The sequence below is a fragment of the Puma concolor genome, chromosome B1, assembly GCF_028749965.1.
Source record: "Puma concolor isolate L17-30 chromosome B1, mPumCon1.1.hap2, whole genome shotgun sequence".
Lineage (NCBI taxonomy): Eukaryota > Metazoa > Chordata > Mammalia > Carnivora > Felidae > Puma > Puma concolor.
In genome coordinates, this window is record NC_141670.1 from 202,728,135 (window position 1) to 202,754,587 (window position 26,453).

The following is a 26,453-nucleotide window of genomic DNA, read 5'->3' on the forward strand; positions in this document are numbered from 1 at the left end:
AACTAGGTACGGTTACTCCCCCCTTGGGATGCTCATAAGTGGCTTGTTTCATCATCAGTCTCCAAAGCCAGGATTCCAACCTCTGTGTATCTGAACACAGCTCTCTCTGTTCTTAGACCTAGCCTCCCTCCGGGCCCTTGAGCTGTGAGCTGGACTGGGGTGACCCAACCACTGGGTCACGGGAGTCCCCCGGGAGTCCTGGCCCAGTTTCCAGAATGAATCGATCACAAGGGGTCAAACTACTTCCATGTGAAGCTCTCTCTCAGCCACCCGTGCCTGCTGTCAGCAGGGAGATCTGGTGGAAGACAGAACTGAGCGTGTGCAGAAGACGAAACCTGGGGACCGCTTGGCACGCTTTGTTCGACAGCTTGGTTTGGGGGACGTGGGGCAGAGAAACCTGGAGTCCGATTCCCCAGGAGGAAAACTGTCCCCAGCTATCCCGTAATCGGCGGTGCGTTATCCCCTAGATGGGTCTGCCTTTATGGGCTTTCAGAAGGACCACAGGTCACTACAGAAATGAGATGGTTTTGCACACAAATGCTTCCTGGGAACATTGACGCAACAGGACAAAACTGCCATTTGGCCCATATTGGGCATAAAGAGCACAGAGAACTCGTGCACGCACCCCTACAAAACTTGCTCCGAAGTGTGGGCATCTCTGGGGAGAGGTTCGGGGTTAGGGGGGCTGGGCTGGGTGGTAGCTGGGGCAGGCGATCTCGGAGGGTCCCTGAGCAGAGCACCTGCACCACTCTGACTTTGTGCCCCTCATCTGGAAGTGGGGCTCCTGACCGGTCTCCCCAGGAGCATACGGGTTACAGGAGACGGTAATAAGGAGATGCGTGTAGAAAAGGCGTGCGTCCCACACAACTGCTGGTCCCGCGGTGCCTCCGAGCCCCCTGACAGCACTGTCCCTGCTTGTCACCCTCGTCCTCTGTCTCCCGTCACACTGGGAACGACTCGTGACTGCAGGGCTGTGGCTGACTCGTCTTGGAAAACCTACATGTATATCGGGCACGGCCCCAAGCATATTTATTGAAGTATTTTCCACGAAGAGGTGGCATCCTTCCTGCTGGGAACCCACACAACGCACTACCTTTCACGTGAGTGACGGCGTGCTAGGAGCTGAGACGGGCAATCCACTGTACTTTCTGCACCCAAGTCCAACGCAGAGGGCAAAGCAAAAACTGCCCCTCGTATGTCTCCCTGGCATTTCGAAGGCGAATTTCAGCTCAACTGAACCCCTTATCTTTCCGTGCTGCACGTCTGTCTCCGTGAAGGCCGACATCGGGGCTTTGCACGCTTTTGTGACGGCTCCCCACACTTTTACAGCTTGCCCCTTTCCACGCACACGTGTGCCACTGAAACAGAAGTCTCACGAAACAGCCGTCCTCCTTACACACGTCGCGCCCTTTCTTATTTTCTAGTCGATCCCGTTTTGGGAACTGGTTTCCCACCATGCTGCTGGGCCGTAAGCGGCAATCAGCGGAAACAGCCTCTTTGAGAGCCCCCTGTGGCCGTCCTGGAAGGCCTTCATTTCTGCCTCTGCAGTATTTCCTCACGTGCCCTGCCCTCCAGCCTTCATCATCGCCCCCGGAATATTTCAAGAAAGGCTAATTAATATTCATGAAAGGAGCCGCTGTTATTTACTGTGACTGTTGTCAGTGTTTAACGCGTGCCGACTCTCTTAACCCACACGACAGTCCAAGAGGGTTGGTCCTATAATTGTTCCCATTTCACAGATGAGGAAACTGAGGCCCAGAAATCGCAGCCAGTGAGTGGCAGAGCCAGGGCTTGGCACCAGCTGCCTGCCTCTGGAGCCCACCCCCTTAACCACCGACTGTTTGTCCCACGCACCAACCTGTTTCTCTGCCTCCATCATCTCTGTCTCCCACGCATCTAGAATAATTTCCCCCAAACCCCGTCCTGAGCCTCTCCTGCTAAAGTTTCCTAAAGCCTGCTCCTCACTGCAGTCAATACTTGGTTCACACCCTGGCCCTTCTGGAACTCTCCAGTCTCACCAGCGCCCTCTCCCGTGCCCACGCCCTCTGCTCCGGCCCCAGTACGCACTCTGCACTTCTGTGCCTGCGCACAGGCTGTTCCCCACGCTCCACATGCCCTTCCCACAAGGGCCAGGTCAGATGGCTTCCTGTAGCTTCCTCTCGCCCCCCACCCCATGCACCCACACCGTGCCTGCACCCTCCTCCTGGCACCTGGCGCCCGGTTTGGGCGTTACCTGTTTCCTATCTGCGTCCCCACCTGCGTGCCAGCTCCTGAGGCTGGGGACCCTGCATCAGTCATCACCCGCTTGTCCCCAGGCCAGAGCTGGCTTCCCCGAAGTCAGTTCCAAGGGCCACAGAAACGAACTTGAGGCCAAAGCTCCCGGTGCGTGCGCGGTCCCTGCACGTCACCCAGTGCTTTCGCCAGCCCCCTGCCCCCCCCCCCCCCCCCCCCCGCAGATCCCAGCCAGGACCTCTGCGAGGCTGGCAGGGCAGGACGGCGATCCCGCTTTACAGATGGGGCCCGCTGAGGCCCAGAGAGACCACGTGACCCTGCCCCAGGCCCTGCAGCTCCCGCCGGCACCGTTGCAATCCAAGCACATGGGGTCACCCTGCTGGATGGAGAAACCAGTAGCGGAAACAAGGGGGAGGAGAGGGTACCTGGCTGGCAAGCTCGTCCCGCAGGGCTTGGAGCTTCTCCTGGGCCCGGGCAGCGTCGCTCCTTTCCTGCAACACGCGGGCGTTCAGCCGGTCCACACTCTGGAGGAGCTGTCTCTCCGACAGCTCTAGCTCCTGGATTCTGCGGCATTGAAGCGGGAAGATGCTTACTCAGGGTGCAAGTGTGGCCGGAGAGTTTCACAGACCCTGGGGCCAACCTTTGTGTGGGTTTTATGGGGTTATTTTTTTTTGGTCATTGGGCCAGTTTGATATTCTGACAACATCACACTGTGCGAAACATTCACACGTATTTAAGATGATCTGGAACGCTTGCAAGATATCTGTCGAACAATACGGCACCACGCATCGAGAGTCTTCAACGCGTTCTCATCCCTGAGCCCGTAATCCCAAGTTCAGTCGACACCAACAAAGAAGGGCTGTGCCATGTGGCCTAAGAGCTTTGTGTCGTGTCAACCCATCCTACGTCAGCAGCCTGCAGTAGGGGTAAGTAGCAGCCTTACCCCTACTCCACCCTCAAGAAAAGGGAGGATCAGAGAGGCCGGGCAACCTGCCCGAGGTCACACAGCATCCTAGAGCCCAGTCTGTCTGACTCCTGAACTCATGCTTTCTTAACCCTGCGCTCTGTTGACCCCCGCGTGACCTATAACCTTTCAAATCTCTTCCGAGGAAATGAATGAAATTCAGAAAAAGTTTTCTGCAATTGAAATCATTCATCCTGTATTACTTACAACAGAGAGAAGGTGGAAACGGCCTAATAATTAGGGACGGCTCAGCCACAGGAAGCCTTTTCTTATCATCCTGGGGAAATGTGGAACTTGTATCGCAGGCCGGGTGTGAGCCCCGACTGCAGCTCCGTCTGGAGGAGGTGCACAGGAGAATGGAGAGAAACCCAAGGGGACAGGCTGGTCCCGCTGGGACCCCAGGAACCACAAAGACTGCCCATCTCCTGTTCGTGCCTGGCTTCCAAGTCCCCTTAATGTGCCACTCTCCCCTCTGTGACAGAAATCCAGGCAACACGTGGGAAGTGCGTTCACAGCCCACACCTGTGCAACCTTCACTCCTCGGCCCACGCCACACAGGGCGGCCTGCTCCGCTAGGACAGACTCTGTGCCCCCGGGGGGAGGACCCCGCTTTGCTCCCTGACCCGGCCGCTGACCAGCCACGGGGCCTCACCTGGGATTGTTCCCCACTGTGACCCACAGTCTCTGCATATGTAAGATAGAGGCACTTGTGCCTGGCTCGGAAGGGTTATTGTGAAGAAATGAAATGATGCATTATTATTCCTAATAAGGACAAGAGCCCCCTCTCCTGCCCTGAGGCCCTGGGGAAGGCTCTTGTAAGCGACAGAAGAGGGTGCGCCCCTTGTATGGATTGTAATCAGGTTCCTTCCAAACCGAACCCCAGGAATGGCCCCACGTTAATCAGTCAGAGTCAGGCCGAGCACTCGATTGCTTACAAAATGTAGTGATATGGGGGCGCCCGGGTGGCTCAGTCGGTTAAGCCTCCAACTTCGGCTCAGGTCACGATCTCGCAGTTTGTGAGTTTGAGCCCCGTGTCCGGCTTTGTGCTGAGAGCTCGGAGCCTGGAGCCTGCTTCCGATTCTGTGTCCCCCTCTATCTTTCTGCCCCTCCCTCCCTCTCCCTCTCTCTCTCTCTCAAAAATATATAAAACATTAAAAAAATGTGTTTTAAATGTGATATCTGAAAGGGATCAGAAAAGCCTCTCTTTCCATTTTTTGAGATCGACCCAGAACACTAAAAATGAGACAATATTTAACTCTGGTAATTATCCCCATACTTGAAGCAGAAAATGACTAATCTCCCCATGGCATGCTGAATATTGGCCCCGCAATATATCCGGGCTCTAATCCCCGGCACCCGTGAACATAGCTTGAAATGCAAGAGACTGTAGCTGTGATGACGTGAAAGGCCTGGACACCATCTGGGTGGGCCCTTCCTGCCGTCACAGGTGTCTGTCCTTGCAGCAGGGAAGCGGAGGGAGATTCCCAGGTGACCCCTGAAGCTAGCCGCTGATCTGCTGACTCTGTGGGTGGGGGGAGGTGCCGGGGGCCAAGGAATGCAGCTGTGGATGCTGGAAGCGAGGAGGGAGCAGATTCCCCCACGGCTCTCCCCACGCCTTGACGTTGGCCCCGGGGGCTGTCGCTGTAGGGCTTCAGCCTCCAGAGCTGTCAGACCATCCCTGTGTGTTGCCTTAAGCCACCAGGTTTGTAGAAATTTGTTTCAGCAGCCCTTGGAAACAAACACGCCCACGAATACGAAATAGACAATGAGGTGCCATTTTCCCCTGCGACCAGTTACGCAAATATCACTAGGCAGAGCTGCAGACTGCTGGCTATGAAACCAGGGGCACCACGAGAAACTGCGCCCCGCCCCCCCCCACCCCCGCTGCTATTACCACCCTGGGCGGGGCCACTGGGGTTCAAGTCCCAGTCCCACCCCCCACCACCACGTGGCTGGATGGGAGTGACTGTGGAGAGGTCACTTAACTACCCCAAGCCTTCCTTTCCCCGTCTATAAATGGAGGATAACGTTATCACCTCACTTGGGGTATCGCCGTAAGGATTAAATAGAGGCGATTTAACAGTGCCTGGAACAGAGTAAGCACTCAGTAGCTAGCTTCTGTTACTTTTGTTGCAGTTTGGTTGGAAATGAACAGGCAACACTGATGTGGTAATAAAGATAGGAGGGGCTCTTCTTCCTCAAATTTCTAACAACGCCTCATTATTTTTATAATAAATGCTGTTTAATTTTAGCTCTGTCCTCCAAGTGAAGTCCAAAGACCAACCTTAACCGTACCCTAGCAAGATGAAACCCACGGTGCGGTCGACCCCCGGCGGCAGCTCTCAGTGACCCTGGATGAGGTGGTTCACCCTCCCCAGCCTCTGGTCCCCTGCACCTGCAGGATGGTGCGGCCCACCTTCGGAGAACAGAGGATGTGTCCTGCATTACACACAGGCGGGTCCGGGATGCCTCCTCCAGGATGGCCTCACCCCAGGCCCCAGCCGCAGAGACCCCCTCCTCTGCATCGCTCATGGTGCCCCCAAGGCTCCTCGTCTCTCCCTTGCATGGAGGGATCTCCTTTGGCACACGTTTTCCCACTGTTTTCCACGGGCCCAGTGACTTTCTGGCTTTCACTGCCCATCTTTCTGGAGAAAGATCTGAATCCACACCGTGTGTGGGTTACACTCTCTCCAGGGCCGGGGCCCTACCTTCCCTGGGTCTCAACCCCCAGGGCTTATATTATGGGCTGATCTGCGTCCCCCTCAAATTCGTATGTTGAATTTGAGGACCTCAGACAGTGACCGTATTTGGAGACAGCGTCTTCACAGAGGTAACTGAGTTAAAATGAGGTCGTATGGCTGGGCCCTGATCCAGTCTGACTGGTGTCCTCATAAGACTAGGGGATTAGGACACAGACACGAGAGGAATGACCATGTGAGGACACAGGGAGAGTCCTCAGAAGGAACCAAACCTGCCTGTACCTTGAACTTGGACTCCCAGACTCCGTTAAGCCCCCCAGTCTGTGGTACTTTCTCAGAGCAGCCTGAGCAAACTACTATAACTTAGCACATGACTCTTGGGTGGCCGAGTGCAGGCGGTAGAATCATGGGTGAGCGAATGAGTGAATGAATGAGTGGACAATCACATAGAGCACCAAGCCAATCTTTCTGAGACGTGAGTTTCTCCAGGGAAAAAGCTTTACAGAGAGGAAACAAAAAGGAAATCACGTGTAAATACACATTGAACAACTCGCCTTTATTAAAAGGAAGGAAAAGACAAGAAAATGGTGACGTCCCGGACAAATTCAACACACTTGGCCGCTGGGATCTCGGTGAACCTGTCAGAGTGGAGCCCAGCCACTGCTGTCCTGCGTTTCCAGGTGTCTCCCCTGATATGCACGCAGGACCCCGCCTCACTCTGCGGGCCTCGGTGTCAGAAACTGGTCAGGAAAGAGCGCGGGCCTTGAGGAGGAGCCGGGCTCGCATGCCCAACCTCCAGACCACGTTGGCTCCATCAGGGGAACAGAGCCCACCCCCGGAGGTCAGCAGCGAGGGACAAGTGCAGGGACTCTGCTGCGAAGGTGACGGAAGAGCTAAAAGGCCAGACGCGCCAGACAACGGAGAGATAAGCAACCGGCAGGAGCCACTGCAGCCCCTGCGTCCCCCGAGGGACACATGAGGAGGAAGCAGGGACGCTGGGCCACAGGCAGGGGAGGACCGCAGAGGAACCCCGGGCATGGCTGAGGCACCGCTGGCCCAAGATGTCACCCGGAGAGGGTGGCTCCCCGCGGTGGCTCCCGTTGGCTGGACCCACTTGGAAGCCTGAGCTGGGAGCCCGGGAGACTGCGGGCTCAGCCCGAGACGCGGAGCAGAGGACGGGAGGGAGCGGGGACCAGTGTGGGTCGCAGAGGCAGCAGGCAGGCTGCGTAGCATAGGCCGGCCGCGCCCCCGGCCACAGAAACGATTCGACACACCGATCTAACACGGTTACGGGGCTCGGATTCCTTAAGTACACAAGCAAGAGGTGCAAACGCCGAATTTACCTGCTTCTGAGCCTGGACTCCGACATCACGTGCTTGTCCACAGCTGCCAGCAGTTTCTGCTCTGAGGATTCCAGCTGCTTCCTGAGCACGCCCGCATCCGTGTCTGGGCTTCCCGCTGCCGGAAGACAGCCGGGCCCCTCACCACCGTCCTCTACGTCCTGGAATACCCAGCACGTGTCGATCTTCACGTCAACGTTCATCACATCAAACCCATCGCTGCCGGGGGCTCTGACAACGTAGCTGAAGCTTTTCTCAGTCCGCCCTCTGGCTGCGGGCTCCATCGCGTGCAAAAGTTCACGGGTCAAGACTTCATGCCATGAAGTGGATCTGCGACTCTGACTTTCTGGAGATTTCCAGGAGGCCGCGGTGCCTTCAGATTGTGTGGGACAACACCCTCTGAGGAGGGCAAGAACAGGTGAATGATTTATGAGTATTTCTGAGGCCTTGGGTTTCACTGGCACACACATCATACAATATGAATGAACGCCTCTCGTTTTACAAGCTGGCATGCCAGAACTCACCCAAAGCAAGACAAAGTTGCGGAAAAGTCACCTGGAATTGAACGCTTAATGCTGCGCACAGAGAGATAAAACGAGATTTCCGGGCAGGACCGTCAGAAATATAAATTCTCAGTGGTGAATCAAGTTCTATGCCTCCTCTCTGAGGACAGCAGACGTTAATCAGGGACCTAGAGCTCGCCAGGCAGAGGGGATGGGGGGCTAGTGCTGCTCCGGGTATCGCCCGCGCTCTGGGTCATGTCACCCTAGCCGGCCCAACCATCCCGGTAACCCTAGGAGGTGGGCATCATCGTGCCCATTTTGTGGATGATGAGACAGAGGCTCCGGAAGGTAGAGGAGCTCATCCAGGCCTCACGTATAGGAGGTGCTGGAGTCAGGATTCAAGACCCGGTCCAAATCCAAAACTGGAGAGGTAAGGAGTGCACCAAGGCCCCGAAGGGAAGAAGCATGTCCTGTGGGAGGGAGCCCACTCGGGACTCGGGTCAGTTGACTCAGGAATGGAGGACCCCAGCCGGCGGACCTGAGCACAGGCTTCCAGCGGGCGGAGGCAGCCTTGGGGTCAAAGCCCCGCGGCATCGGCAGGACAGACGAAGGGAGTGGCCAGCCCCGTGGGCACTTGGAGGAGAAATGAGGGCAGAGGACAGAAGGTGAGCCGGGGCCGTATCAGTGCAGGCCTCGAGCGCCAGGACAAAGACTCAGGCATCTCTCTGTGGGCAGCGGGGTGTCCCAGGGGTGTTTAGAGGCAGGGAGGGCCTGGTCCGATTTACCCTGAGGAGGGAGCACTCTGGGGCCTCTGGGAGGAAGAGCAGCCAGTGTGCTCAGCCCTATGCAGAGCAGTGCAAGGGCAAGTGCAAGCTGGAAATGCCGGGCTTGGGGCGCCCGGGTGGCTCTGTCTGTTAAGCGTCCGGCTTCGGCTCAGGTCATGGTCTCAGGGTTCGTGAGTTCGAGTCCTGTGTCGGGCTCTGTGCTGACGGCTCGGAGCCTGGAGCCGGCTTCGGATTCCCTGTCTCCCCCTCTCTCTGCCCCTCTGCCTTGGGCTCTCACAAAAAGAAATAAACATTAAGGAAAACTTGCATATGCTTTGTTCGGCTCTTTGAAATATGTGTAAATCTTTTTGAAAGCTAAATAAGCTTTTTGGCAGCTTTCTGACCCAGGGTTGTCTTTCTGAAGACCCTGGGACCATCGCTTTGGAATGTAAACATCCAAGGATAATAGAACCCTGTCTCCCAGATCCTGTGGGAGGCGAGGGGCCTAACTGCAGTGGGTGCCTGGCTCCACACTGCAAAACCAGCCTGCCGTAAAGATGAGAAACGTTTCCTTCTCCTTTGAATAAAGCAAATTAGGGAACACAGAGGGTCACCCCCACGGCCAGGTGGATTTAGGGGGACTTGTGCGTTAAAGACGGTGCTGGTCCTCTGATTTGAAACCTGAGTAGTGTTTATCTTGAGGGCACGTGTGCAATGGACTGTGTCTGCTTGGCTCATAAAGGGGCGAGATTCCTTTCTGTCTTTGCAAACCTCTGAGCGGAATTGCCCATGATGCACGTCACTGGTTTGACACTTATTCAATACTAAACGTGCTTTCCTTCTTATTTACCTCTGTAGAGACGTTTTCCGGGTTGGGGGCAGATTTTGTTTTTCATACATTTTGTTTTTCATACATTTTGGTTTTCATACACAACAGTGGACCCGTGTGCTGGGGCAGCCCAGAGGGCTTCCGACAGACACGGGGTGGCCAGAGGCAGCAGGGTGGGGTGTTGGCCAAGAGGGGATACAGTGGGCCAGCTCGGACCTCAGGTGCCCGGGCCACGCGGCCTGGGTTCGAATCCCATCTCTGTGGCTTCTCTGACAGAATCCTGGACAAATTACCTAACTGCTGGCACAGTCTGGGGGGCAGAGTCTGGGGTCTTCAGAAGCCCCGAGAGCTTCGACGACCTCAGGGAGGAGCACCCCCAAGTGGGCAGGCCTCTAGCAGGTTCTGGTTAAATGTGAGAAAATAGGCCGAGACAAACAGGTCATTGTTTGGACGGGGACGGTCGGGCAGGGTTCCACCGGTCACATACTGGTTATGGGAGGCGAGGGAAATGCAGGAGCCAGAGACCTTGAGGCTTTCAGCCTCCAGGATGCAAGGGCGGGGAAGAAAGGGGGCAGGAGTGGCTGATGGGAGGAAAGATCATGAGTTTGCTCAGAAGGGTGTTGAGCTCACGCTGGAGCACAGCGTTCGTGTCTCCAAGGTAACCAGGGCCCCCTGACAAGGGGCGGGGTGCACACACTCAGTGCACCTGCAGCCCCCCCACCCCCCACAGCGCCTCAGACAGTGCGGGGGTGCTTCCGGATGAGCTAACCCCAGAAGCAGCACGCACCCAGCCTTTCTCATGCCACAGCGCCCGGCTCAGCGTGTGCAGGGGAGGGAAAACACACCCGTGAGCATCTGGGCCCAGAGTGAAGTAGGGCCAGCGGTCAAGTCCTCGTGCTCCAGGAGGACCCTCGCGTCCTGGCTCGCCTGCGACTCCCCCCATTTTAAAACCGGAAGTCCCACCTCCCAGGCAAACGGGGAGGGCTTGTCACCCTGCACCGCCGGTCTCCTGGCCCACAAATGCTGCAGAACAACAGTGACGGGACACGGGTCTGCCCCCTGGGCTTCTCTGCCCAGCTCCTCGCGGGTGGCCGTCGGCCACAGAGGAATCAGGGTGAAGGGTGGGAAACCATGCACTGAGGCCTCATCACATGCCAGGAACTTGACCCGGCTCTCCCTTCATCCCGCCCACAGATCTGCAAGGAGGGCGGTGAGAAAGGGTGGACCCAGCCCTTCTCCTTTCTGCATGAGACGCTGACCCGGGGATCGGCCGACCTCGGAGCTCTGCTGCCCTGGGAACCACACGGGCATGGAACTTGGGCGGTGCTATGAGGTCACACCCACCACAACAGCCCCTTCCGGGATGGGGGACGCGGCTGCAGTCTAGGTATGCGTCTCGTGAGCCACCAGAGCTCTGAGGCCCTCCCGAGTTCAAGGGCTGTGGTAACCGAGCCTGTCCCGGGCAGGGACCTCGGAAGCAATGCCCGGGACTGTCACGACAAACACTGGCGCCTACTGGGGACTTCGGGCTTTTCCGCCAGGGCCGCTCCATACCTGCTTGTGTGGTCTCATTCCCTCGCACCTGAGCTGTCTCAGAGAACGGCTCCCGGTCCCCCGCGGGTTGTGTGGTCTCCTTGCAGGGCGAGTGCCAGGGAGGGAACCAGGGTCCGGAAGTCCTGCGGGTCTAACCGTCTAGTTATGCCCAACAGAGAGCAGGGGTGAGGCGTTGCCTGGGGACCGTCACCCCCGTCCCCCAGAAGGAGTTAAGACTCGGGGCAGCAAGTACTTTGCCCGTGTCGGCTGCAAGGAAAGGGGCCAGGCTGGGAGCGGACCCAGACGGGTCTGACTTCAAAGCCAACGCCATTCCTGTCCTGTCGTCTGAGTGGGAGAGCCGAGCAGACAGAAGGACGAGGACAGGAGGGCGTGAGGACCACGCCCCTGGACGCTCCAGCAGCGGGGAGAGGGTGGGCAGTGCCATGGAAACGCTTCCTAGAGAGCTGTGTGCACCACCTGGACTTCTGTCTACTCAGCAAAGCAAGGGCTCTGTGCGCTGCCTGGGCCCCGGGGAAAGCAGATGTGTGTTCATTTGCACTCCCTGCGCGGTTCCCCACTCCCATCGCTCGCTGGGATGCTCAGATGCCTGTCTTCACGCGAAGACACCAGTTCGTGCACGTTCGGTCGCCGCACGGTGGTAAGTCGTGGGGGCTGGAGCGGCGGGTGCTCAAAAGAGAATGGTCTCTCCTCAGCTGTCCTGTGCGTGTTTGCTTAGAGCCCCCTCGGTTCTTTGATTTGGTTCGGACATCCCTCCCCATCGGGCCGGGGCGCCCCTGCTGCGCTCATGGTCACCGCCTTCTCCGTCCTCGGGTCTGCCCTTCTGAGAACCTTCCGCTCCCCCGCTGATGCCCTCCGCGGCCCGAATTTCAGTCACTTCTGTCTCCTCCAAAAGCTCTTCTTACTAGAAATCACAGGCTCGCTCTCGCAGCCCAGCAACCACAGAGCAGCCAATCGCCCCGTCCTTGGGACCGACCCATCCCTGCTACTGCTCCTCCCTTCCTTCCCCTGCACCGCGTCCTGTTTTCCTTCATCGACTCTAATTCCGCACATCTTCCTTCCAGACGTTTTGGAGAGAACAGTCAGGTGAGCAGGGGCATCTGGAGATGCTCGCGCCCCCCACCCCCACCCCACCGAGAACAACAAGAACAGCATCACCCCAGGTCACTTCTCTCCTCGGGGGCTCTGCCTCTGGGGCCCGACTCTCAGCAGCTGCTGCCTGGCCTCCTTGGCTGCCCCGGGCGCTCCGTCTGCTCGAAGGTTCCATTCGGAGGCCCCAAGATCAGGAAGCGCTCCCTCCTCCACAACTGAGAGAGGGCGGCCCTGGTGTCAGACCGATGCGGGGGGAGGCTCGTCCCCCACGGATGCTCCACAGAACACTCCGCCTCCCGGCATCTTCCCTCGGCAGCGTCTTGCAAATTACAACCAAGATGCGAGACAGCGCGGGGCATGGTGTGGTCGGGGACGGCGTCCACCTTCTCTGTCCTCGCTCCAGGGACAGTCATGCTCTGAGACTTTCACCGGGTCCCATCCAGGAGAGTGATGGAGCCTGTGGCTTCTTTCTTGGACATCTGAGGTCCTTGGATCCGCCCTCCACAGTGGGCAAGGCTCCTGCCCCTAGTCAGAGTCCTGCGAGCGCGTGCGCGCTCTCTCTCTCTCTCTCTCTCTCCCCCTGGTGGCCACCCACTGGATCAGCTGCACAGGGCTCTCGAAGGGTTTTGCTGACTGGGGCTTGACTTCGGGTTCAGATCACAGGGACACTTGCAAGTCACTTGGCTGACAGATTCCAGGTACACGGAGCACAGTTCATGGAGACATATGTACAGAAGTCTGCGTCCAGGGGAGGCATGCAGTGCGGGGACAAGGGCTCTGGCCTGGCCCCCGGCCGCGCAGTGGCTCCCCAGTGACTTGGATTCTAGTAATTGCACTTAGTTTCCTGGTATTCAGGTCTCTGCCCCTTGGGCTTTGATGGTGCCAGAGTGGGGGCTCGGACGTGGCCCCGAGCTTGACAAAACCCCCAGCGTCTTCGGGGCTCCTACAGCTCGGCCCAGCCAGGACCCAGCCGGAGATCAAAAGGCCTCCTCGTCAAGTACACGTGAATTCTGTTTTCAGTCTCTGGCTTGAAGGAGCTTGTTTTGCTGTTGGATTTTGGTGTGAGTGGGGTTGGGGATGCCGCAGGGACTCAATGTATTCCATAAGCTCTTTTTCTATCCTGTAAGATTAAAAAAATAATTTGAAACGATGCAAAGATCAAGGGTTCAAATGCTCGGAGAAGCCCCTGGCCTGTCTGCCCCCCGCCCCGCCCCCACTGCCCTCCTAAACTCTCCAGCTGAGCCCACTGAGGGACCTCTGCCGACAATGCAGGGGAGGAGTTAAATGGGACTCGGATGGCCTGTCCTCCAGCACCTCCCCCCACCTCCCTGGCTACTCCCACTCCCCATCAGACGCGACCTGGGATCATTCCTTTACTCACTGCACAAACACTGCACGAACATCGACCACGTGCCGAGCCCTAGGCCCTGGGACACAGAAGGTCCCAGGCAAAGCCCTGGCGTGCAGGGGGGCGGCTCAGAGCTTCCATGAGGACGTCAGGCAGAGAAGGACCTGGCGGCGGAGCTCAGCCTGGGGGTCAAGGCAGTGGATGGGCCCTGCGGGCATCCCCAGAGCTCACAGTGCTCTCGGCCTGGGCCAGATTCAGAGGCAGATCCTAGAGGCCCTGGCAGACCCCCTACCCAGGGGGCATTCAAGAACGAAGAGAATGGGGAGGGACACGGGCGCCCACGCAGGCCCTCGGGTGAGATCTGGGCCCTGGGGACACGCAGGGCAGAGCCGGACCCCCTGCCCGGATGGCTCATGCAAGGTCCCCGCAGGGGTGAAAACCAGGCAGAGGCAGGGGAGGGGCAGGGAGCTGGGGCTCTTCACATGGGCCTCCTGGGTATTTTGTATGCGGGTCATGGACTTGCCCATCAGTCTCCTGCTCCTGAAGACCCCAGACCCCAGAAGCCCACTATGGTCTCGTCCACAGGCAACAGAGAGCACCAGAAGGCAAAGCCAAAAGAGAAAGGCGCTTTGGAAAAAAACCACAACCGCCACCCCCCTTCTAAAGACGAGATACAACAGGGCAACCATGAGGTTCCATTGTCCCTTCTCCACGAAGAGCTCCCCCGACCTCCCTCCCAGGGGATGGGACTTGCCAGGGACCCCCAGGTGGCCCCCCTTCCCCAGGGAGCCAGAGAGCTGAGGAATCTGCCACGGGCCACCTTCCACGGGCCACCTTCCACGGGCCACCTTCCGCGGAGCCCTCATCGCCCAAGGAAGAATGTGATGGTCAGAAATGGGAGAAATTCGCCTTTTCAGAAAACCATCGTGTTTTGTTTGTTTGTTTGTTTTTTAGCAGTGAAATTGAAAGGATACCAACCCGAGTTCTTTGCTCACTGACGTCATCAAGGCCACAGAATGAATGCTAGTGAGAAAAACAAAAAAAGGAACAAAAACTATAAAATAAGACCAAAAGAAAATGAGGTGGGGGGGGAAAGAAAAGAAAGAAAGATGTAAGACATGTGGTTTGGGATTCAGAGACACATTTCACAAGAACTAACACACCGGGGTGGGGTTCGGAAAGAGGACAGGAAGTGAGCTTCAGAAGCTGACCTCACTGGGACCCCCACCCTCCGGAAGGCCTCGGCACCCCCCCCAACTGCGCCCCCCAATGCGCAGCTGATTCAGCCAGACCGGGAGGCTTTGGGTGAGGACACGTGGCTTTCTTCACCCCAGGACACTTTCTAAACAGGGAAGGACCCTCCGATGGTCACGGTCGGTGGCTCCCACCAAACACCGGACATGGCGGGCCCACCAGGATCGGGGGTTTCCACCCGGGGTCACAGGTCACCCAGACTGACCTGCCAACATGCAGAAGCCCTCCCACAACACCATCCCCACCCAGTCTCCTAAGAGATCATTGTTTAAAATCTTTTGTGCCATTCAGTGACTCTGCTTTAATTGTTTTTTATGTTTATTCATTTTTGAAAGACAGAGACAGAGCATGAGCAGGGGAGGGGCAGAGAGAGAGGGAGACACAGAATCCGAAGCAGCTCCAGGCTCCGAGCCATCAGCACAGAGCCCGACGCGGGGCTCGAACCCACAAACCGTGAGATCATGACCTGAGCCGAAGTTGGACGCTCCACCGGCTGAGCCACCCAGGCGCCCCTCAATGAGTCTGCTTTAAAAAAGAAAACAAAAAATACAGGGCGCCTGGGTGGCTCAGTGGGTTAAGCGTCCGACTTCGGCTCGCGTCACGATCTCGCGGTTTGTGGGTTCGACCCCCACGTCGGGCTCCGTGCTGACGGCTCGGAGCCTGGAGCCTGCTTCCGATTCTGTGTCTCCCCGTCTCTCTGCCCCTTTCTCCTGATCATACTCTCTCTCTCTCTCCTTCAAAAATAAATTAATATTAAAAAAAAGAAAAAGGAAAAAACAGCACGAAAACAGATGGCAAGGGAAAGGAAAAATTATACAGGTCACTTTGAAGGTACACTTCTCTTTCTTCACTCATGACCTGTTTTGCTCAAGAAGGAATGCTGCTCATTAGGTAGAACCTATCGGAGCATCATTGGGGGTTTTTGAAAATCATTCTTTTTCCCCCCTAAAAAAAGCAAGGTAATCGCGTCCCTAAATTATTTATTGTAAAATTTAAAATCCAAACAGGCAGCCACCAAGTTTCACACAAGTTTTAGAATCATTGGAAGTTGGAGCCGGACGGGACCTATGGAGTCACCCAGCTCTCATTTTCTTTCTTTCTTTTTTTAATGTTTATTTATTTTTGTGAGAGCGCAAGCAGGGGAGGGGCAGAGAGGCGGGACAGAGGATCCGAAGCGGGCTTTGCGCTGATAGCGGTGAGCCCTATGCGGGGCTCGAACTCAGGACTGTGAGATCACGACCTGAGCTGAAGTCGGAGGCTCAAATGACTGAGCCACCCAGGCGCCCCTCCCAGCTCTCATTTTCTACATAGGGACACTGAGGCCCAGGGAGGGAGAAGGGCCTGCCAGGACCACCCAGCGGGGTGTGGCTGGGAAGGGTTCCTAGCCACTGACATGAGCCACCGATAACGTGGCTGGAGTCACTTTCCAGGAGTGCCCGTCGCACACATGCACGTTTGGGCGTTTCTTGTCCTATTGGCCGGACCGGGAGTCCACCTGCTCTGTGTGCCAGCCTCGGGGACTCCTTTCTCGGACCAAGGGAGACAGACCAACCCGCACACATTTGCTTTGAGAAGAGAGTAAAAAAGAGGCAGAAAGGGGGGGGGGGTCCAAACATTGCCCAGTACTCCTCCTAATCAAAAAGGCAGCCGGCGATATTCTACGTGGGCCGATCCCACCTTTTAAAACTTTAACCGGCAGAACAACGGTGGCACGTTTTAAGTCTTTTTGCCATCAGGTCCTGCTCTGTGACCCATTTTACCGACTCGAGTCCTAAAGCCACGCTGGGGGGGCTGAGCGGGAGAACCAGCGTTGGTGACCCACTGACTGGTGTCGGGGCCTGGGGCTCAGACCTTCACATCCCCCCTCCCAGGTAGCCTCACAACCACAGAAGATGGGGAGTGCAGATCAGAACCCCCAGGCCGGAGCAGAGGGATAGATCCCCCAGTGTGCCAAGGTGCACCTGCCTGCAAAGCCAGCTTACGCCCAGGACGTTCTTGGATCGAATCATACAAAAGATCCCCTTGGGGCCTCAACATAGCCCCAGGAGGTCTCAAGGAGGACATCCGGAAGATGGAGACACTAGGAATGCGCTTAAATCAGAATCCCATAGGGGCTCCCTCCAGCCGCGACCCTCTGCTGCCCCCCGGGGGACACCGCCGGTTGTGCGGGCCGGAGGCACTGAGTGGGAAGTGAGGACACAGGAAAGGGGGGTCCGCCTGTCCTGAGGGAAAGGAGAGGAAGCTTCTAAAAGTGGCTTAGCATCTGTAGAGCCGTCCTGTCTCCTTGGGCCCGCTGTGTTTGATTCCCTCCAGGACAGAGAGGGGCCGTCATCCCGTCATCCCATTTTTACATATCCTCCCTGAAATCTGCTCTCCGGTGACTTCTGTGACTGTGTCCACGCACAGTTGGGACTTGGGTTGGGAGCTGGCTTCCTCTCTCCTAGGACCCGCCTCGGAGACCTGAAGCCCACAGATGCCCTTTCCCCCTCCTCTTCTCCGGGGTGACTGCACATGAGCCTTTGAGATTCAGACGGGGATCCCCTTCTCATCGTCCCCGACGACCCCCGGACGGGGCTGGAGCCTCTGTGTGGCTCCCACGCGTGGACTTACCTCTGTGGCACACAGTGCGCAATTACAGGCTCTGCCCTACTTGTCTGTCACTCATCTGGCAAAAGTGTGGGGATACCCCATTCCACGGTAAGAACGCTCTCGGATGAAGTGATGAATACAAGGGGGTCCCTCCCTGAGCTCAAGGAATCTGTGGTCACCGGGTGGACGTGCAGGAGGTGGTGAGGGCACAACAGAGATGCCACACACATGGTTGTGAGTGTCACTTGCTTGTCCGCCTAGACCAGCAAGGTGGGGGGGGGGGCTGCTGGAGGGGCTGAGGGGTGGCTGTGGCACCTCCCAGCTGTGGGATCGGGGTCCGGCGTCTGAATCTATCTCAGGCCCGGTCTCCCCACCCATCAAGTGGTAGCAACCCAGAGAGACAAGTGGGGGGGCCCGGTGTCCACATGTGACAGGCCAGCCTTGCTCCCTGCTGGGAGGGCAGAGACTTCCAAGAACACACGACCTGGTTTTGGCGCACGGGAATCATCCAAGGGGAAGGCGCCCGCGGGACGTAACCGAGGTCCTCACTGGTGACATCACCAGCCTGGTCAGCCCAACCTGGCTTATCAGTCCAGAGATGGTCACCTTGTCCTTCCCAGTGAACTAGTGTCAGATGGGTTCAGCGGAAGGTCTTTTGTGGGGGGGTGGGGGGTGGGGAGGGGAAGGCATCCCCCCTGCTCCGTCCACACACACTAAGTTGGTCCCAAACTGCACTTTTCTTCTCTAGAAAAATATTTGAAGGAGCTACTTCTTTGGTGGGTGTGCCCACGGGGTGGGGGGGGGGGGGCATGGGGCCGAGAAGGGAGGCGGGAGGAACAGCCTATCCTCTTGCATTGCAACACTGGAGCCCAGAAGGAAAAGGCCCCACGGTGACCGTCACAGAAGGGAGCCAGGGGGTGGGGGGAGAGGGTCCGAGCGCCTCACCTACCTTCTCCTCAAGCTCCTTCAGGTGTTTCTTCTGGACCTCCAGCTTACCCTCCAGCTCTCGGATTCTCTGAAACACATTACCTCATGCATCAGAAAAAGTAAATTTTCCAGGTTCAAGATTTATTCTTTACTTTTATCATGGCGTAGCGCACGAGCAGAGAAGCGTGCAAACACAAGGGGGAGGCTTGACTGGCTTTTCTACGGGTGCAGACCTGTATCTCTAGCACCCAAATCAAGACAGAGGGGCGCCCCGGCACTTAGGAGGGTCCCTCGGGCCTCCGATCTGCTCCACTGAAGATTGATTTTGCCTGTTCTTGAAGGCGCTCGGAATTGGAAATATACAGCGCGGACTCTTAAGATGGGATCCCTTTAAAACAAACATCATGCCTGGACCGAGATAGGAGGTGCCCTGCGCCGGCTCATAAAGACTGCGGATTCGAAGTGACATGAAACGATACACTTGGGCAAGATTAATCAGCTGGAGCCGGGCAGCTGGGGCAGAGGAAGCAGGGGCCATCCTACCACAGGCACCCCAGCCTCTTAGCCCACTTAGCACCAGGTTCAAGGATGACCAACCAGCCCGGCTTGCTTAGCACATTCCTGGCTTTGCCCCTGAAAGTCTGGGGTCCCGGGAAACCCCTCCGTCCCGGGAAGCTGGACCAGGTGGTCACCCGCCTCATGCCCCTTGGGGCACTCGCCGCCCCCCTCAGTAGTTTACAAATCCATTCCTTCCAGTTTCGCACAGTGTCCCACCCAGGTGTCCCACACGTGCGACCTTTTCCGGATCATCACATGCCCAACAGTCACCCCTCAAGTGCTGGTACCCTGACAACGGCCCAGCTGGTTGCAGCCTTGCCGGGCCTGAACGGAGATGGAGAACTCAGTCCTGGAGATAAAGTGCTCAGGCTGGAGGGCGGGTGATTCAGGTCAGTCTAAACAAGCATGTGGCCTCCACGGACCCTTAGCCAGGCCTGGGGAAGCCTTCTGAGGGCTTGCGGATCGCTGTGCCCCCACCAGTTTCCAGCTCAGTTTCTGGGGGCCGATCTTGAGAAGCTGCGTCTCCAGCAAGTTCCTGAGTGATGCAGATGCTGCTTGTCTGGGGACCCACTTTGAGAACCACCTCTACGGACACTATGCCCGGGGCCCTAAGGAGTTTGTGGTCCAATCAGGGTTCAGACAGAAACACTGATACGAGTACCGAGATGGGGCACTGAATGAACACAAACATCACGGAGAAAACCAGGCAGGGGAGGGAAGGGGGCGGGGTGCTATCCTACGTGGGTGCCCCCGGCAGGTGCACCAGAGCCCAGAGGGCAGAACAGCGGGGGCACTGAGCCGTGGGGCTGGAGGGGCAGGAACAGGCAGAGCCCAGCCCAGGACTCACAGTGGTTCGACAGACTCCCAAGCAGAGGGAACTGGGTGTGCAGGGAGGAAGGGAGGAGGGGGACAGAGGCGGAGCTTGGAGGGTCTGGAATGTCCCCTTGAGGAGCTCAGAGACTTGGGGGCGTCATGGGGAGCCTGTGATGGGTTTCCAGCAGGGAAGGGATGAGAATTTGGTCTGGGAAAGATCACGCGGGTAGCAGAGAAGACACAGAAGATGGTTTGTCCTCAGAGATGAGGCCTTGGGCAAGTGATTCAACCTCTCTGGGCCTTGGTTTCCCGATCTGTAGATGGGGGGGGTCACAGTTTGCCCGCGTCTGAGGATCTAACAAGTGAATCTGAGCAAAGGGCTCAGAGCAGGGTTGGCACAGAGTAGGTACCCTGTCAAGGATCAGGAAACCCGGGCATTTCTAATTCTCTTCCACCTGAGGGAAGCCGTGTGGACCTCAGCGTGGCTGTGACCGTCCCCCAAGGATCCCCTCGCACGGTGAAGAGGCAGAGAGCACTTGAGAATGAACACAGAGCTTAGCTGGACTCTGGCCTGGGTCCTGCGCCCCAAGCTTTCCAGCTGGTGGATGTTAGGGAGTCACGTGATCTCTTGAATCGGAACCCTCTTCTCTAACATCTGCACAGTGACCCCAGCCCCCGAGGGTGAAACGGGGACCCTGGGGTGGGGCTGGGGGAAGGGCCTCCTACACTACCGCGCCACGTGGAGGGAGGGTGGCGCTTTATAGCTTTTGAAGGACTAGAGAAAATCCCCCAGGAACAACTTCTGGGCTTTGAGGAAGAGGTGCCTGGCCTCACAGCACCGATATGCCAACGGGGGAGACCGTCAGGTAGTAAGAAGCGACAGGAAGGGAATAAATCAGGGGGGCGGCTAGTTACACAGGGCTGTGGGGCCGGCGGCTCTCGGGGGTACATCTGAATGGAAGCCGTATGACAGAAGAAGCCTGTCCCTCGCAGGGCACAGCAGGTGCCAGCCCGGGTCACAGTGGGGAGGGGACACAGTCAAGAGGGCCAGGCCACACGCAGCCTTGGATTCTAGTCCAAGGATAAAGGGACAACTGGGGGACTTCAAGTAGGAGACAGCCCCTTCCCACTCCTCAGGTGTCAGGGTCCCCAGCAGAGCTGGCCCAGGTCCTCGGCCCCCCACTCTCAAGCTCCCTGTTATCATTGCCAGGCGTGACTCTACAAGGCCAAGGTTTGTCTTCTCCCTTCTCCCTTCATAGCAAAGGCCGGCTGGGTGGGGAAGGTCAGGTGTGGCAGATATTAACTAATATGTGTCGAGCTCTTAGTTTGTGGCACACACTTCTCCCAGCACTGCATATAAATTCTCCACTGACCCCAGTTCAACATGCTGCTCTCACTGTCCCCATTCTACAGGGGAGGACGACACTGAGGCTCGGGTTACACTGTAAGTGAGGGCTGGATTTGAATCCAAACCTGTCTGACCCAAGGGCCTGTCCTCCTAACCCCATAGCTTTCCGCATATAACCAACGCGCTGAATTTTACGTTCCTAGAAGGAAAAAAAAAAAAAATCACTGTGATGCATGTTTGAAATGCTCAGGCCCTTAACCCTCTTTTCTCTTTGGGGGAAAAAAATGCAGATTTTTCAGTATTATCATTAATTTTTTAAATGTCAAATGTCTGAAGACCCTATCAAATTAGAACAGACCATTGCAAAAAGCAAGCCAGAAACTCAAGGAGTTAGTCCGATGTGCAGAGCAGAGCACTGGACGTGAACTCAGAGGTGGCCATAAGTGGAAGGGCCACACTGTTCTTGGGGGCTGGCCTTTATCCAGCTGTTTCAGCCGCTGGGCCTCTGTTTCCCCATCTACCAAACTGGGTTGAAGACTTACAAATTGGGGCATTCTCTACAAACTGCTGTTTGGGCGATGTTCATTACAACTACCGGGTCAGATTTTTTTAAATCCTACATACGGCGGGTGCTACTTTTGAAAACTCTGGCTTATAGACCTCAAGCATGGTGGCCCTGTTCCCACCCCAGGGCCTTTGTACGTGCTGCTCTCTGCACAGAGCCTTTCGTGTCGTCTTAACCCTGTCTGACATCGTTGGCACTTATGTGTGCTGCGAGTGTCCCTCACTGGATTACAGGAACATGCTCTCCATGAAAGCAGCGACATTGCTCACTGCCCCGGCCCCAGTACCCAGACCCGTGCCTGGCACATGATAGGTGCTCAGCAGGTAAATAACCGTTGAAGGGAAGCAGGAAGCCACAAAACCTCGCTTTTACCGATGCCCTGTTGTCCCTGGGCTTGCTGTAAGGACACCCTCCCCTCTGCTCAGGCATCAATCCCCCCACGACCCAACTCCAGGAAATTCTGTTGCAGGGAACAGACGTGCTCTGAAGTCTGAGCGCCTTTTTCGAAGGCACCGAGATGCCGGCCGGGGCTCCCATGCCTGGTGCGGTTACACGTGTGGTGCTCGGCAGGGAGGGGGAGCCGTCTGGGGTATGCTTGCACCACACAGGGAGAGTTTGGCCAAGCATTTCCACCTGCAGGGTGACAAGCACGGGACCCTCAAGGCAAAGCCTGGCGGTGGCACCGCTCCAAGCTGCCCGGAGGACAGATGGAGAAGCTGAAGCCGGAGCGTCAGGACTTGCTGTCGATTCAGGAGCCGAGCCCAGGGCAGTGAGGAGTTGGGCCCTGCCCTCTGGATTCCATGGCACATTGCGACGGAGGAGGGGGCTCACCTGGGCTGGGCTGACTCGGCAACAGGGTGAGGAAAGGAGGGCAAAAAGGAAGGAGAACGCATGTCCTTCCAGAACCAACGAAGGGAGGAGACCCTGCTGTGAACAGAACGGTGCCCCCCAAATTCTAGGTTGAAGCCCAGCTCCCAGCATGACTGTATCTGGAGATGCGACCTTCAGGCGATGGTAAGGTTAAGAAGGTTAATGGAGATCACAGGGTGCGTCCCTGATCTGGTAGGATTGGGGGACTTCTAAAAAGAGAACGATCTCCCTCCGACCTGCTCTCCCTCTCTTCCTCATCCTCCTTTATCCCCCTTTCCCTGCCTCGGGCACCCCTGGCCATTTGAGGGCACAGAAGGAGGCCGTCTGTAAGCCAGGAAGAGTCCTCACCAGCAACCGAATCAGCCAGCCTCTGGCTCTTGGACTGCCAGCCTCCAGAGCCGTGAGACACAGATGCACGTTCGAGTCCTGCCCGCGGCGTTTTGTTACGGTGCTCGGGCGGACGAAGGTGGGACCTTGCTCCCCTCTGCTCACAGCCCTGGATCTCTGTTGATGACTAGCCCAAACTGAGCGAGTTGAAGCTGCACGGAAATCACCTGGGAATCTTGTCAAAGGCAGCATCCGATTCAGCAGGTCTGGGGTGGACCCGGGGGTCTGCATTTCTAGCAGCTCCCAGGTGACGCCGTCGCCGCTGGTCCACGGACCACACTTTGAGTAGCAGGGATGGACGGAGACAGGGGCTGTTCTACAAAGGGGAGGGTCTTCCTTTTACTGAACACCCACCATGCTCCAGGCACTAGCTAATCGATCCGTATGTCTTGCCTCCTCCAAGCCTCAGAGGGGCGTGCCATTCAGTGACTTTGTCAATGTCGCCCGCCACACGCAGATCCGCGTGTTTTCATAGAAGCCTACCCTGTACCTTCAGCAGAATTTTCAACTCATTTGGAAAGGATCCGGAGACACTGGAGCACAATTTGCAGTGCTGGGTCAAGCCACTAACTTTCTCCATGCTTAGGTACATGAGAAAAGTAAAAGGAAGTGATGTGTCCCATGTGATCCTAGCTGACACTCCAAAACCCTCCTGTTAAAAATGGTTTTTCTCTCTTAGGGGGTCCCAGTCCTCAATCTCCCTACGTGGGCAGCTTGGATCTCTCCCTTTTTTTTTTTTTTCTTTTTCTTTTTTAAAACACCCAGCTCCCTTCCTTTCTTGGCACACGGGACACTGTGCGTTCTCCAGGAGTCACGGCCCAACACAGCAATGCCCCGTGTCTTCAGGATGTGCTCACTGGCCCCTCGTACATTCCAGACTTAGACCGTCAGAAGCACTTCCGTGAGATTCGGGCCCTCGAGTCGGGTAATGACTTTTCGGTTCAAACACGCGTGCCGCTCTGCTTTGAGCTGGGTTCTCTGAACAACGCCTCCATTCACCGCACGGTCAGCAGGCCCCACCAATGAGGCCCAGTGATGGACATAAGATACAGCCAGCATCGGGCTCCTGCTCACCCTCTACACTGGCAGTAAAAATAGCCACCTACCCTTACTGGGAGCACTTCACCCGTGAGAGTCCATTTAAACCTTACAACATCCCAATGAGCAGGCGTTATTACCATCCTCAGGAGGAGACTGAGGCTCAGATAGGTCAAGTCGCTTGGCCAAGGCCACACAGCTAGTAGGAAAATAGGGTTCAGAGCCATACCGTCTGGTCGCAGCGTTTGTGTTTTTAAGCACTCTGTCACCCCAAGCTGACGGCGCCATGCTGCGCTGCCGTCTGAAAAGCTACTTATCCCCCCCTGAGGGCCACCGGGCATCTTCCTATTTATCTTCAGACCCGGCTCAGTAGGGCCCTGCGCTGGGCGCCTCGCCAGTCTTGCGGAAGGAGACCCTTCCCTGCACGTCTTCAGCAGGTGCATTCTGGCGCAACAGCCTCAGCCACAAGAGTTGGTCAGGATCTGTGCTGTGTTTGGGGTCCCCACCAGGTTGGGGGTGCCCCAGGCCACTTGTCACTATTGATGTGACAGTAACAGAGGCGGTTCAGTGACAGTGTTCTCAAAGGCAAACGCCCACGCCGATATCCCTGCGCCAGGATCTCCTTGATGGTAACTGACCGTAAGCCCCTCCTCTCCCTCCCTCTCTTGCCTCCCTTTCCCTCCCCGCTCCGCCCTGCAAGGCTGACAATCACTCTGGTCACTGTCACCTGCAAATTCTTGGTCTCCATCCTCAGTGGCCTCTCTTGAACCAGCAACTGCCCCACCTACTTGGGGCCACGGGGATTCTAAGTCCTCCCTTCCGCCTCCGCCCCTCCCGCGGTCCTCATGTGAGCAAAGGTGGCCTCTCTTCTCCCCTCAGCACCGTCACCCCCCGACCCTGCGTGAGGGCACAAAGCTTCACCACTGTTTCCTCCTCCCCCCCCCCCCCACCCCCCAGGCCCTGCTCAGAAGCATGAGCCTCCCCCTCGCCCGCTGGTCTGTATCCTGGCCTCACTCGTCCCTCTGCACATCGGACCTTCTCAGTCAGTGGATGGATGCCTTTCCCTTCTCCGCCCTCCTTCTCCAGCCTCTCCATCCCCTTTCCCCTTGCTGGTCCAACCTGATCAGGAACCTCCCTAGTCGCGAAGCCTCCCTCTCCGTCTACACAGGCTGTGTGTGCGAACGCGTGTGCACGCTGGAGGCACGCTGCTTCCGGGCAGATGAGCAGAGGCTGCCGGCACAGAGCAGGCAGCGCGGGGACGGGGGCCACAGCCAGGCGGGGGTCCCAGGGCCTGCCTGCGTGCCCTCTCAGCCAAACCAAGTCTTGAATGAAGAGCCCTCCCAGCCTGTTGGCCCCCCTTCCCTCACCACCTCCTCTCTCTCTCTCCTGCACCACATGCAGTCTGTGTCCCGTTGTGCCTTCCCCGAATCCCCTGGGGCCTGTGCTGTCTTCAGACACGACTCTCCCCTGCCCCTTCCTGATGTGTCTGCTTGCTCTGCCTGCCGTGACGTCGCCTCCTCCCCCTGGTCTCCCAGGTCCTTTCTCACTGGTGGGACCCCCCCCCCCCCCCGCCACCGCTAGCTGTGTGACCTTCAGGCACTCGACTTAACCTTCTTGAGCTCTAGTGTTCGCATCGAGAATGGACATCGTCGTCCCCACCCTGCAGAGGGGGAGGGCGGCAGTCAAGGGTCTGCAACCACGAGCGCTCAAGTGTGAGCATGCTGCTGCCACCTCTTTGTCCCCATGGTCACCCTGGAGGCCTTGCAGCCAAGCCCACGTCACTCACACAGGACCCCAAACCTCGGAATACACTTAGGTTTTCGGAGTTAACAACTAATAGGGCCTCCAGGTCCAGGGCTCAGATCGGCCATCATCACAACATACAGCAAAAGAGCAAACTGCTCGGCAATGCCTCTTGGCTTTAAGAACCTGATTTTTAGGGGCGCCTGGGTGACTCAGGAGGTTAAGCGTCCGACTTTGGCTCAGGTCACGATCTCACAGCTCGTGGGTTCGAGCCCCGCGTCGGGCTCTGGGCTGACAGCTCGGAGCCTGGAGTCTGCTTCGGATTCTGTGCCTCCCTCTCTCTCTGCCCGTAACCCACTCGCATCCTGTCTCTGTCTCTCTCAAAAATAACTCAACACTTAAAAAAAAAAAAAAAAGAACCTGACTTTCAAATAGAACACAGATGCGGGGGGGGGGGGACCCAGGGGACCCCCGGCCTCAGTTTGCATCACCGCTCAGCCAGGGGGCGGGCCCTACCCTTGAAATCAACGCGCATCAGAAAAACAGTTTGCGGACCTCGCTCCGCTTTGCCAGGAATGCACCTGCCATGTTGGGAGAACACGCCTTACTGCACGGAAGCTCGCTTCGCTGCCAGCTGTCCATCCAACACGCCTGGAGCACCCAGGGGCCCGTTGGAGGGGCCAGAGGCTGGGAAGCGGGCAAGGGGCACCCGGTGCCAGCCACCTGCCCCTCACCTGCTGGGCCTGCTGCAGTAGTTCCATGCGCTCCCGCAGAACCTGGCTGTCGAACTCGCGGCTCTGCCTCAGGATCTGCCTGCGCACTTTCTCCACGGCGGCCTGCAGATCCTCCCGCTGGCCCTCGCTCAGCGCCTCGCTGGCCCTCCGCCCCGGGTCCTGCTGCAGCGCGTTGTACAGCGTGGCCTCCAGCTCCTGGATTTTCTGAGTGGCCCAAATCACACAGACAGCGCAAGGTCACAAACGGGTCGACAGTAACGGCCGGGACACTGCAGCTGAGGGAGGCAGAGCTGAGGAGCTCAGGC

At 57.3% G+C, this 26,453-nt stretch overlaps 2 protein-coding genes across 5 annotated transcripts in view; both read right to left on the reverse strand.

Moving 5' to 3' along the window:
* CB1H4orf50 (chromosome B1 C4orf50 homolog) overlaps nucleotides 1-8,735 on the reverse strand; it is a 109,589-nt gene extending 100,854 nt beyond the window's left edge. For 2 of the 3 annotated variants that reach the window (XM_086705488.1, XM_086705487.1), the window contains exons 1-2: nucleotides 7,239-8,735; nucleotides 2,658-2,796 (exon numbers count right to left, since the gene is read on the reverse strand). In XM_086705488.1, the coding sequence (XP_086561614.1) occupies nucleotides 2,658-2,796; nucleotides 7,239-7,747 (648 nt within the window). In that variant the 5' untranslated portion in view covers nucleotides 7,748-8,735. The remainder of the gene's footprint in view (nucleotides 1-2,657; nucleotides 2,797-7,238) is intronic. The other variant, XM_086705489.1, reaches the window with a different exon arrangement.
* Nucleotides 8,736-12,980: 4,245 nt separating this feature from the next.
* The window catches only part of JAKMIP1 (janus kinase and microtubule interacting protein 1), a 136,704-nt gene continuing 123,231 nt past the window's right edge, over nucleotides 12,981-26,453 (reverse strand). Inside the window, exons 20-23 of one of the 2 annotated variants that reach the window (XM_086705490.1) lie at nucleotides 26,149-26,352; nucleotides 18,115-18,180; nucleotides 14,301-14,345; nucleotides 12,981-13,094 (exon numbers count right to left, since the gene is read on the reverse strand). In XM_086705490.1, coding sequence (XP_086561616.1) covers nucleotides 13,065-13,094; nucleotides 14,301-14,345; nucleotides 18,115-18,180; nucleotides 26,149-26,352 — 345 coding nt within the window. In that variant the 3' untranslated portion in view covers nucleotides 12,981-13,064. Of the gene's footprint in view, nucleotides 13,095-14,300; nucleotides 14,377-18,114; nucleotides 18,181-26,148; nucleotides 26,353-26,453 lie in introns of both variants that reach the window. The other variant, XM_086705491.1, reaches the window with a different exon arrangement.